At 48.4% G+C, this 12,433-nt stretch overlaps 1 protein-coding gene across 1 annotated transcript in view; it reads right to left on the minus strand.

The window, feature by feature from the left end:
- TG (thyroglobulin) overlaps positions 1–12,433 on the minus strand; it is a 240,814-nt gene that overhangs the window by 122,681 nt on the left and 105,700 nt on the right. The window contains exons 36-37 of the mRNA XM_055431976.2: positions 3,557–3,691; positions 1,244–1,408 (exon numbers count right to left, since the gene is read on the minus strand). Coding sequence (XP_055287951.2) covers positions 1,244–1,408; positions 3,557–3,691 — 300 coding nt within the window. The remainder of the gene's footprint in view (positions 1–1,243; positions 1,409–3,556; positions 3,692–12,433) is intronic.

A 12,433-nucleotide genomic window follows, 5' to 3' on the forward strand; every position in this document is an offset into this window, starting at 1 on the left:
GGTCGCAAAAGTCGGACACGAATGAGTGACTGAACTGAACTGAATAGAAGGCAAGCCTTAAGATTAAGGGCCCAAGACCTTAGTTTATAGGAATCAAAGCACTCCTAAGCCTGGGCACCTTCTCCTGATCTAAACACTGAGGTGGAGGAAAGGGGAGAGAGGACATCCCTGGATCCAGACAGCCCTGAAGGACCATTAATACTTGAGGACAAGGTGGGGCCAACTGTCACTGCTCCCTGGTCTCATAAATAAAGTTTTATTGGTACACAGCCGTGCCCATTGATCTATTATTGTCTGTGGCCACTTTCCTGCTTCAACAGCAGAGTTGAGTAGCTGTAACAGAGACTTGTAGCTGTGAAGCCTAAAATATTTATTATCTGACTCTTTACAGAGAGGGATCACTAACATCTGCTCTTGAAGATAAGATGGCAGATTCAGCCAACATTTCTAAAAAGTTATTCATTCCATCCTGTAAGCGTGTCTAGTCGTGAGGGGGTATCCCCCAGGGCCTCGGCTCCCATGTTTCCTGTTCTATAGCTCATATTATTTCACTTTAGGCTGTAATTATATGCTGCTTGCTCCTTACCTGCTTCACCCCTGCATCCCCAGCACCCAACACAAGGGCTGACACTTGATAACACGTTAATGGATGTTCCTAAACTAAACCCAGCCAGGAGCAACCACACTCTTTGGTGATGGTGATGTGGTCGCTAGGCAATGCGATTTTGTGGGAGAGGATTGCCTCCAGAGATAGGAGACCTGGCTCCAAGTCCCTGTTCTGTCATCACTAGTTGTGTGAAATCAGAGAAGCAACCTAACTTCTCTGGACCAGAGTCTCCTGGTCTCTAAGAAAGGGATCAATCCTTTATCTTGATATCTCACAGGATAACATCAGGATCCAACAAGATAAGGTATGTGAAACAACTTTATAAACTCTGAAAGGGTACTAAAAAGTGACCTAATGAATTATTTTATGCAGAAACTCGAAGGCCAAAATGGCTTCTATAACTCAAAAGAAGTCATGAATACAGACAGTGCAGAGAAGTTCTAGGTCAGAAGTAGGCTTTTTGGTCTCCCTTCAGTTCATCCCATGTAAGTGCCACCTAGCCTAAGATGACTTTGACTGATTTTTCCTTAAGAACCTCAAAAGCCGCCACCCGTGAGTCACCACATGCTCCGACAGTCCCTCCCAGCCATACCCAGGCCCTCGGGAATGTCTGCAAAGACACAGGCTGGCACTTACTTGGCTTCCGGTAGATGTAGGTGGCCTCTTCATGGAGCAGAAGTTGGCAGTTCTGGGCCTGCAGGCTATGTGTGCAGCTCTGGGTATCAGCATAGAACATACACCTCACAGCTCCAGGTTGGGTCTGCAGAGTGGTGACAAGGCAGTCCTGGTGACGGGAACACTCTGCGGAGGAGAAGGGTGGGGATTGAGCCTGAGAGATCATCTCAGTCAAGTATTCAAAAATACATTCATGAATCCATGCATCCACTGATCCATCCATCCAGTCATGCACCTGTGAACCCATCAATTCATCCATTCATCCATCCAACCATCTATCTTACCATCCAACCGTACATTCATAAATCCATGCATCCACTGATCCATCCATCCAGTTGTGATCCATGAATCCATCCATCCATCCATTCATCCTGCCATCTAACCATACATCCGTGAATCCATGCATGCATCCTTCCATCTGTCCGAGCATCATCCATTCATCCGTTCATGTAATTATACATCGTGAATCTGTGCATCATCCATCCACCCACTCTTCCATTTGTCCCAAGACAACCTGAGGTGCCTGGCAGGAAGGAATCCATCTGAGAGAGAAGACATGGGTGAGCACTCCTCTGCAGTCTCCTCACTTTCCTTCAGGATCAGTCCAAAGTCACAGTTTCTCAGAGCATAAGCCAGCTAGACAGCCTTCATCCAATCACACTTCATGAATCTATCCATCCACTTATGCACCATCCATTCATCTATCCAATTATGCATGCATACATACATACAAACACTCACTCCTTCATTTTAGCACCTGGCACAGGGCTATAATCTTGGAATAAAACTAGTGGTCGGGGACTCAACTCTCCCATGAATCTATTTTCCACACAACAATCAGGGTTTTCTTTGGTTATTTATCCACAAATGTGCTCTTGTCATTTTTCTGTTTAAAGCACCTTCACGGCTCCCCACTGGCCTCAGGATTAAGTCATACAAGACAAGGGTCTTCATGCTCTGGCCCATGACTTCCTCTTCAGCCTCATCTCCCTCTGCCTCCTGCCTCACCACACTCACCATGTTCCATCAAGGGTTATGTCCTTTCCCATGGAAACCAGGTCCTGCCCTAGACAGTTTAAATGATTCATGGCATTAGGATATTTAGTCCTAAGAACAGCCGTGAAAATAATGACGTTTCATTCAATTGAGCAAGCTGTGCACTGCCTAAAGCTCTTATTCATAGCCTAATCTCTGTGTTGTGGCACCACCCAGAGTTGCACAATGTACAACCTGTACAACTGCACATGGCTGCCCTGTCTGTAATCTGTGCATGTTGTTATCCAGCCTCATAGAGGAGGAGATCCATGGAATCTCAAAATTGCAGAAGCATAAATGGCCTTCCCTGTGGCTCAGCTGGTAAAGAATCTGCCTGCAATGCAGAACTGGGTTTGATCCCTGGGTTGAGAAGATCCCCTGGAGAAGGGAAAGGCTCCCCACTCCAGTATTCTGGCCTGGAGAATTCCATGGACTGTAAGGTCCATGGGGTCGCAAATAATCCGACACAACTGAGCGACTTTCAACTTTCACAAATGTTATCTAATCTTGATCTCTTTCATAAAGTCTTTGTAGAACCTTCCGACCAGGTTGTCACCTAGCTTTTGTTTATATACCAGTGACCAAAACCCTCTAAAGGAAGTAGGCATCTGTGGACAGCTTTGCCTATTAGAAGGTTCTCTGTATAGCACTGAAAAATGCTGAGGGCAGGAGGAGAAGAGGACACAGAGGGTGAGATGGTTGGACAGCATCATCGACTCAGTGGACATGAGTTTGAGCAAACTCAGGGAGACAGTGAAGGTCAGGGAAGCCTGGCGTGCTGCAGCTCATGAGGTCACAGAGTCAGACACGATTGAGCCACTGAACAACCACAGCACGGGTCTTCACTCTGCCCCATGAACTTGGCCAGACAATCTCTCTCTTCACTGTCATGGCCACCCACCTGTCATCTGAGGACAGCCATCACGGCCTCCACCCATCTCCTCTGTCTCAGACTAACCTCCTAGATCCTTCCTCTGACCTGGTTCGGTGTTGCTCATTTTCTGGCTGGCTTAACCTCTTGGAGACCTTGGCCATGGGTCAACTCTGCAGGAGAATGAGAAGACTACAGAGGAGAGCCCAGCCAAGGTTCCTTCACCAGATGACATCCTTCTGGCCAGGCACCCCAGGTGACCTTGGGGTCTTCTATGTGTTTCTGAGGTCAGAATCTTCAGCAGCACTTGTGTGAGAGGACCCTCGTCCCATTTCACCCCCTACCCAGCGTGTGGACACACCCCTTACCCCACAAGCAGCGGTCTCGGGCCGCAGAGAAGTTCCCCATGGCAGCGGTGCTGATGTGGGCAACGTCAAAGTTCCTGACGGATGGATCAACAATCACTGAAGAGAGGGCCAGGGACTGCCACGAGGCCAGAGCGACTGTGAGGGAAAGAAGAGGCCCGTCAGCGGGGTGCCACACAACGTTCCCAAGGGCGCGCCAGGGCTTCCCCCGGGGGTCTCCATTCTCGCGTGACCCCACCCCTTTATCCATCTCTCCATTCTACAACAATTTTTTCAATGATTTCTATGAGCCAAATTTCTATGTGTTCAAACCTGGGAATACAGAGGTTAAAATACAAAACAAACGAACCAACAAAAGCATGGCCATTTCTATTGAGCAACTTACAGGAGACTGGGAGAGAATGTCAAAGGATAAGAAAAACATCATAATACAGTTGTTATGGGCTTCGCTGGTAGCTCAGATGGTAAAGAATCCACCTGCCAATGCAGGAAACCCGGGTTTGATCCCTGGGTAGGGAAGAGTCCCTGGAGAAGGCAATGGCAACCCACTCCAGTACACTTGCCTGGAGAATCCCAAGGAAGGAGGAGCCTGGCGAGCTACAGTCCATGGGGTCAAAAAGAGTCAGACACGACTGAGTGACCAACACACACACACAGTTGTTAAAATGCAAAAATTAGAATAATGCCAGCACCCATGATAATAACAGGCTCATCCATGTTGGTTGGCACAGTGGGAGAGAATCTGCCTGCTAGTGCAGGAGATACAAGAGAGTCGGGTTCGATGCCTGGAAATGGGAATGGCTACCCACTGAGGTATTCTTGCCTGCAGAATCGCATGGACAAAGGAGCCTGACAGGGCCCAAGGGATCACAAAGAGTCGGACATGGCTAAGCACACACACACAGCGCTGGTCACATGGTGCTTTGCGATGCACTGTGTAGGCTGCCTTCAGGGTCAAGGCTTTCATTTCCCCAAGTGGCTGGGGCTGCTGGCTGAGTCTCTCCCTAGGAATTACCTAGGACTAGGCCAGCCGCCTCCCTCCACAGGGTCAACCTTCATCCCCAAACTAGTCCAGGTGGATCTCCAAAGTCCTAACTCTCTGGCCCCAAGTTGGGACAACCTCCAGGGGCCAACTCAGCTTCACAGCTCACTGAGGCGTCCATGGGGCCAGGATTTGGTTTGCATCCACGTTCTACTTCACCCCCAACCCAATTCTGCCTTACACGTGTTGCTCCCAAGAGCACTGTGCACTAAACTTTCTGCATGCAACTCTATCTCAGAGTCTTTCCTGGAAAACCCCAGCCAAGACATCCTCTTTAAAAGAAGAAGACAATTTGCCCCATCCTCCCCTCCCCCCGCTGTGTCCACAAGTCTGCCCTGTACATCTGCATCTCTATTCCCGCCCTGCAAATAGGCTCCTTTGTACCATTTTCTAGATTCCACATATATACATGAACACGCGATAACTGTTTTCTCTTTGACTTCACTCTGTGTGACAGAGAGCAGCACTGCATATATGACGGCCATGTGTGAAACAGTGAGTGGGAAGCTGCTGCGCAGCACAGGGAGTTCAGCTCGACGCTCTGTGGCGACCCAGAGGGTGGTGAGGGAGGCTCAGGAGGGAGGGGCTATATATGTACCTAAAGTTGATGAGGATGAGATGGTTGTGTGGCATCACCGACTCAATGCCAGCTGGATGGTGACAAAGCCCAAGATAGAGCCTCTTGGCTCCAAGTCAGTGCTCCTTCGCATCCCTCTGAGCCTCCCACAGGGTGAGCATCCTCTCCAGAAGACCATCCTCGGATAGGAAAAGGTGGTTGTCTTTGTTAACGTCGTGCTCTTAGCTATATGAGGAAGCCTCTTGTTTTTATCTCAAACCTGTCTTTGACACCACACTACTGAGGGGCACTAAAATTAGAATGGCAAATACAGTAGCAAAGCAACCTAGTACCACCACCCTTTATTTTTTTAGTTAAAAAAAAAAGAGAGAAAAGGAAAGGAAGGAAAGAAGAAAAAGAAGAGAGAGAAAAAAAGGTGTACTCAGAGAAGTGGCCGAATAATGCAACCAGATCTCACATAGATTCAGGAAGAGGAAGGTGAGACCCCCACACTCGTCCTGGAGCCGTGGGACCAGTCTCAGAATCTCGAATCATGTGCTTCTGAACTTGGGATCTGCTTTCCCTGCAGGAAACCCAGGGCTGTCATTTTCTTAAGCATCACCCATGTGTTGCTATTTTCATGGTCAGTGCAAGTGGCGTTTTTGCAACACAGCTGATCTGAGGCACATATTATTAGACGGTGAGTACAGGGAAATTTCAGAGAAAACTTATGATGGGATTTCAGGACCGAACCTGCCAATTTTGGTCTGAAAATGGAAGCTTTGGCTGCCCTCCACACTTAGGTTGATGTCTAGGGCAAAGCGCTCTAATTAAAGGGTGACTGTCACTGCCAGAGTGAGGGCCAGCTCATCAGGGGCCATCCCAGGGCTTGGAGCCAGCTCTCTGCCACACCCGGGACCTGCCCCCCTCCCCCGGCACACACGACCCCTGGATGAATCATTGCTGCCATGCTGAATCCAACATCTGGGGTTCTGTATACACCTCATGGAAAACTCAAACAGCAAGTCCCTTGCGAATGCAAAATCACAGTGAAGCATGAAAGCTGGGCAGTCTTGGTAGCATTTCACAAGAGTTCACTACTTTGTCAAGGATCCCACTGCCATTTAATATTCACGATAAACCATGCTGTGGCCACCGTTACGTGCACATTTTACAGGCAAGCAAACAGATCCAGAAACACACGCAAAGCGCTTAGCCGACAAGTGGTGCTGCTTGGGCTTGAGCCCAGCTCCTTCAGCTTCAGCATCCATGGTTTATTCCAAGGATTCTGGTTTCCTCACCAGGTGAATGAGGCGGCGGCGGCTTTCAGACTCTCCCAAAGGGATAGTCTCCCCTGAAATGCAGCCTCTGTGGTTTGTTGGTTAGATTTTTTTCCTTTGTGTAAAATGTATTTTACAAATCACATTGCCAGAATCGCTTATTTAAAAAACAAAGACATTGGAATTCGCTGGCGGTCCAGTGCTTAGGACTCGGTGCTTTCGCTGCCATGGGCCAGGTTCAATCCCTGGTTGGGGACCTAAGGTCCTTCAAGCTGCCCAGTGTAACCAAGAAAGAAAGATTTGGAGTGGAAAGGAAAGGACAGTTCCCAGAGGGGCTGAGGAGGCAGAATTGACAGGACAGGGTAAGGGAGAAGGTGATGAAGACCATGGGATTTCTGGGTTGGACAACAGAGCGTGCCGTGTAAAATCTCCATGAGGAAACAAAGAACACGGTGTGGGGGCACAGAGCAGGACAGAGGGTGAGGGCGGTGATGGGTTCACTCAGGGATGTGCTGGGCTCATAAAACCTCGAAACGCTCCTGTTTCCGAATGTTGCTGTGTTCAGCAGCCGGCCTCAGTGTCGGGCACATGGCCCGGGTCCACTGTGCTAATGGCCTCACCGAGGATCCCAGGGCCAGAGATGGGAGGGGAAGTGTTGATAGAGTTCCCCGGGCAGAAAGCCAGAGGTCCTGGGACAAGGCTGGCGTGGTGGGATCAGGCAAAGGCAGGAGGAATTTTTTGAAATCTCCAGCTGATTTGATTATGTCTCCCTGCACACCACAGCGTTGCTGAGGTGGCGCGGGGCTGAGGGCAGGGGGGCAGCATGACCTGCAACTTTGGGTAGGGCAGGCCCCAGTGTGATACCAGGGCCCTTCCATTCCCTTCCAGCAGCATTATTCCATTCTAATGTCGACTAAGCATCACTGACTCGATGGACATGAATTTGAGTGTACTCTGGGAGTAGGTGATGGACAGGGAGGCCTGGCGTGCTGTGATTCATGGGGTCGCAAAGAGTCAGACACGACTGAGCAACTGAACTGAACTGAACTGAAGCTTAAATCACTAGACTGAAATACATTTGAAAATTTCCACCAATATATGGAAAGCTGTATTTCATTCCCTTCGCTTCCTCCCTCCCTTTCTTTCCTCTTTTCTTGCCTTCCTGTCTTTCTTTGTTCCTTTCCAGACAGACGTCAGTTAAAGAAGGAAATGTTTGATTTTGATGTTAAGGTTCAAATAGAGTAATTTCAGGTGTTAAAAATAGCCACAACAACAACAAAAAATAGCCACAACAAAACAAACGCCCACATAACTGCAGACCTGTGTTGAGACAGGAGGAGCAGGTCTGTCCCTTGCTGACCACGTTAGCAAGGACAAGCGTCTGCTCTGGCCTTCACCTCTCAAAACGAGGGCAAGGAGCCTTTCAATGATTTTTATTCAGATCCAAGGGCAGAAATGTCAAGCCAGTTGCAAATGCCTGATCTCGCCAACGTTCAAATAATCACAGACCCATTTGTTTAATGAAAAGACTGATGGGGTTTTCTTAAGAATCAGCAAGAATGGAGATAAAAAGTAGAAACTCTAAAGCACTGAAAAGAAGCCAGGACCCATACTGTTTTTCTTGCAATCAAGAACCAAGAATTCCTTTCTGCTCCTCAACACTTATCAGTGCTGGATGTGCAAAAAGCTTGAGGAAATATTGGAGGTGGTTTCCATGCCCAGCCTGGCTGGCTGGGGGAAAACATCAACGTTTTGAAGTCTTTCAGACAGGAAATGGCTTCAGACAGGAAAACCATTTCAGGCACCAGCAATCCTCCGTGACTTTGGCATAAACAGAGGGTAACAGGGTTGTTGACGCTGCTTTCACAGTCTATGGCCACGAACTCCAGCTGATGAAGATACTTGTGTGCTATCATTATAAGATGGGACCACTGCTCAGACATCCTCATTTCTTACCAGACACCGTCTTTCAAGTGAAAACCACGTCACATTGGGCTATTTTTACCCTCATTACCAAAAAAAAAAAAAAAAAAACCTAGATGTTCCTTTGATAACAGAAAGAAAAAAGACACCCCTTGTTATTTTGCAACCATCTGCAAGATGAAAATGGGACCAGAGCTAACTATCTGTCTCGCATGTCTTCAAAGAGAAATGCCTGACATTTAAAGCAGACCCTACTGGACCCATCTTAACATTTATAACACTATAAAAGTATCTAGGGACATATTTACCTCTGTTCAGCCCCTACTCACTTACTTTTGAGCTCCCCAGGAGGCATGTTTTCACCTTTGACTTTGCACTTCCAGAGCTTAGCAGAGGGATGGTGCTGAGTACTGTGCTAGAACTGTGTCCCACCCCAACTCCAAGATTCATACTTCAAATTCATCCTAACCCCTGCACCTCTGAATGGGACGCTGTTTGAAGACAGGGCTTTTACGGAGGTAATCAAGTTAAAATAGGGTCATCAGTGTTTACTGTGCTAAGTCAATTCAGTCGTGTCCAACTCTTTGCAACCCTATGGATGGTAGCCCACCAGGCTCCTCTGTCCATTGGATTCTCGAGGCAAGAATACTACAGTGGGTTGCCATACCCTCCTCCAGGGGTTCTTCCCAACCCAGGGTTCAAACCCACATCTCTTACATCTACCTGCACTGGCATGTGGGTTCTTTACCACTAGTGCCTCCAGGGAAGCCCTGGTCCCTAATCCAAAGAGACTGGGGTCTTCATGCAAAGGGGAAATTAAGTCCTAGAAGTGGGCATTAAAGGAAAATGATAAGCAGACACAGGGATAAGACCACCATCAACAAGCCAAGGAGAAGGTTCTAGAATAGAGCCTTCCCTCATGACCATCAGAAAGGATCCACCCTGCAAGCACCCTGACCTTGGACGTCCAGCCTCCAGAACTGGGAGAGACTAATTTTCTATTGTTTAAGCCCCCAGTGAGTGGTACTTTGTTAGATAGCCTGAACTAATACAGTGAGTGAATATTCAGCAAAAACATCCGTTCCTTGATTCACAGTGAGCTTGCTGTGCTCCCTGTTGCACAGAAATGCTGAGCCTAATGATAGTTCTTATCATGTCATATCACAATGGCTAATATTTCTTAAGCAGTTCCTCTTTGCCAGACACATTGTGATGTGGTACCTGTGGTTTCACTTAATTTATACACAGCTGTGTGCATGACTGTTCTGGTCACCACTGCATGCATGTTTTAAGGCAGGACCACTCTGGGGGCACTCTGCCTGCCCCAGTCCCAAGCTCTGCCCACTGCTAGCTCTGATTTAGTGTAAACTGCAGTGTTCTTGCCTGGAGAATCCCAGGGACGGGGGAGCCTGATGGGCTTCCGTCTATGGGGTCACACAGAGTCGGACACGACTGAAGTGACTTAGCAGCAGCAGCAGCAGCACTCTGTAAACTGGATTAGTCTGGCCACCCGATGTCACCTGAGTCAGGGCTTCCCGTATGCTAAGGGTCAGAGTTTGCTCTTGATCCTTCCAGTCTCTTGGAGGAGGGGGTGGAGGCTGCTGGGCCAGTCCTCCACCTGGTTTTCCCAGTGCCATGTCATTGCGCCCAACATGTGTCATAGCAGGAGAAGTCAGTGAGCCCTGGACACATGGTGAGGGTGAGGGCTGAATGGATTGATGCCTGCAAACTGCTTGGCACATGAGAGTGCTCAGTAATACTTAGTAAAGATTCACCCCTGTGTGTTGACCTCCAGAACCAGAGCTTCTACCTCTGTGCTGTGTTGCTGAATGCACGAGGGTGTATATGTTGTCACTTGTATTAATAAAACAGGGCATTTTCAGCCACAACACCAGCATTAACAGTACTAGTAGACAGCTGCCACCTCTTTACTTTCCTGGTCAGGCCTGTCACACAGTAAGGGGTAGGTTATGTGGCCTGGGAGGACCAGAGAAGACCCGTTCAGATAATTCAGGGACTTGGGAGGGAGGATGGAGAAGACAGCACATATTCAGGCTACAGCAGGGTCAGCAAGACTTTTCTGTTAGAAGCCAGATAGTAAATATTTCAAGCTCTGCTGCCCCACATTCGTTCTCTGCTGCATACTCTCTATATGTTATATATCCATTCTCAGATTACAGGTTCTGTACAGACTGCACGCAGTGGTTTGCCACCACTGGTCCAGAAGGCAGAGACAGAAGGTCATGGGTTCAGTCACTGTGCACCATGATGGGTGGAGGGTCTACATTCTGGGAACCAAAAACTCAACAGGAAAGTTGACAGGGAGTTTCTGTACTTTTTCCAAGAATGAGGAGTCATCTGGGGAATGCAATCTGGAAGGTAAAATATTGTAATTTTCATGGCAACCCACTCCAGTATTCTTGCCTGAAGAATCCCAGGGACAGAGGAGCCTGATGGGCTGCTGTCTATGGGGTCACACAGAGTCGGACATGACTGAAGTGACTTAGCAGCAGCAGCAGAAGCATGACATGTTAATAGTCGCCCTTCCTTCCTAACTTGGCATATTAAAGTCCTTTAACAAAATGACAAAGATTTGTTTGGTTTGGGTTTTTTGATGGTTCTTATTTGGTAGAAGGAAAAGTTGGCAAACATGAGCTGCCCTCCAATTCAAGGATAGAATCCAAGCCTAAATCAACATGGTCTTACCCTACTTCTGAACCAGGCTCCTGTGGCTCCCAGCTCTCTGAAACCATCTCCCTGCTGTCACAGCAAACTCCTGATCCTGTCTCATTCTTCCCTATCCACTGTGTCCTGGAAACAAGGGTTCCTACCATAACGTTCCCTGCCTTCACTTTGGGTTACAATCTTCTGCTATGGAACCTTCTAGTATTTCTCTGGTCATTCCCCCACATTCTTCCAATTCTTTGCCAGCTATTGTCTTTGCCAAGATAAGTTCCACCGTCACCCCAACTACTGCTAAAGTGACTTTATCATCTGTGGGTAAAGCAGATGGCCCATTTCACACTCTGGTCTCAGTTTCTTGACCTCTTCAAGCACAGAACACGGTATCTGCACCCACCCCAGCCAAGCACCTCCACAGCCAAACTCTGCCAGGGTACTGAGCTCCACTGCCATGCCAATGCCACTCACTCATTCAAAGTGCCACCTGCTGCTACATCCCACAGCCCTCCTTCCTTCCAGAATTTTTATGCCATATCCCGTTAAAATCAGCTCTTCCATTTCACTATGATTTCTACTCTCTAACCCCCTCCAGGTTATCCATCTTCACTGGCTTCTCATAAACCAAGGCCTCTCATGGCTTAGTCCAGCGTTTTAACTTCCCTTCCACCAGTGCTCTCAATCCCCTTCCCTTCCATTGGATTAATCCAATGGGCCTGCTTCCACTGCACCTTGTCTCGACCTGAGCACAGCTGAAGACATACCCACAAACAGACTGGCGCCTTTACAGGCCTTGGGTCTTGCGCCTCCACTGAGCCCCCCGTGCAGCCTCATACTGCTGTCCTCCCCCTTCCGTTCTCCTCAGGCGCAGGCGTCACCATGACCCCTGCACTCTCACGAGGTGCCTGATCTCCTGCCTCCCAGAGAAAAAGTGACCGTTATCCGCATCGGCTCTCACTCCCTGCCCGCCTTCTGCTCTCTGTCAAGCCTCCCATCTTTCCCTCTTTGCTTCTCCTGAGAGAAAGGGTGGCTGTGTGAGGCCAGTTGGACATCCATCTCCAACTTGCCCCCCTCCCCCTCATTTCCGACACACCCACTCCCGGCTCTCCTTCACACCCCGCCTACCCTGGACACTGACACTTCAGTCTTCGCGTGAAAACATAGCCACATTTCTCCACTATGAAACCAACCCGTCACCCTAGGTTTCTTAACTTGGGGTCTGGGTTTCAGGGAGTCGCTTGCATGAAAACACATGCAAAATTTGGTACCTATGGAGGATACATTCCAATACTTTACCATGGGTGATTCAAGACCTAAAAATGCTTGGTTACCAACGAATGTTCCACAATCCTTTTTTTAGCTGTCAATCTCATTCTCTCTTTGACTTCAGGGCCAAGATT

Source organism: Moschus berezovskii, chromosome 16, assembly GCF_049115385.1.
Source record: "Moschus berezovskii isolate FMDL1 chromosome 16, NW_MosBer_1.0, whole genome shotgun sequence".
Taxonomy (NCBI): domain Eukaryota; kingdom Metazoa; phylum Chordata; class Mammalia; order Artiodactyla; family Moschidae; genus Moschus; species Moschus berezovskii.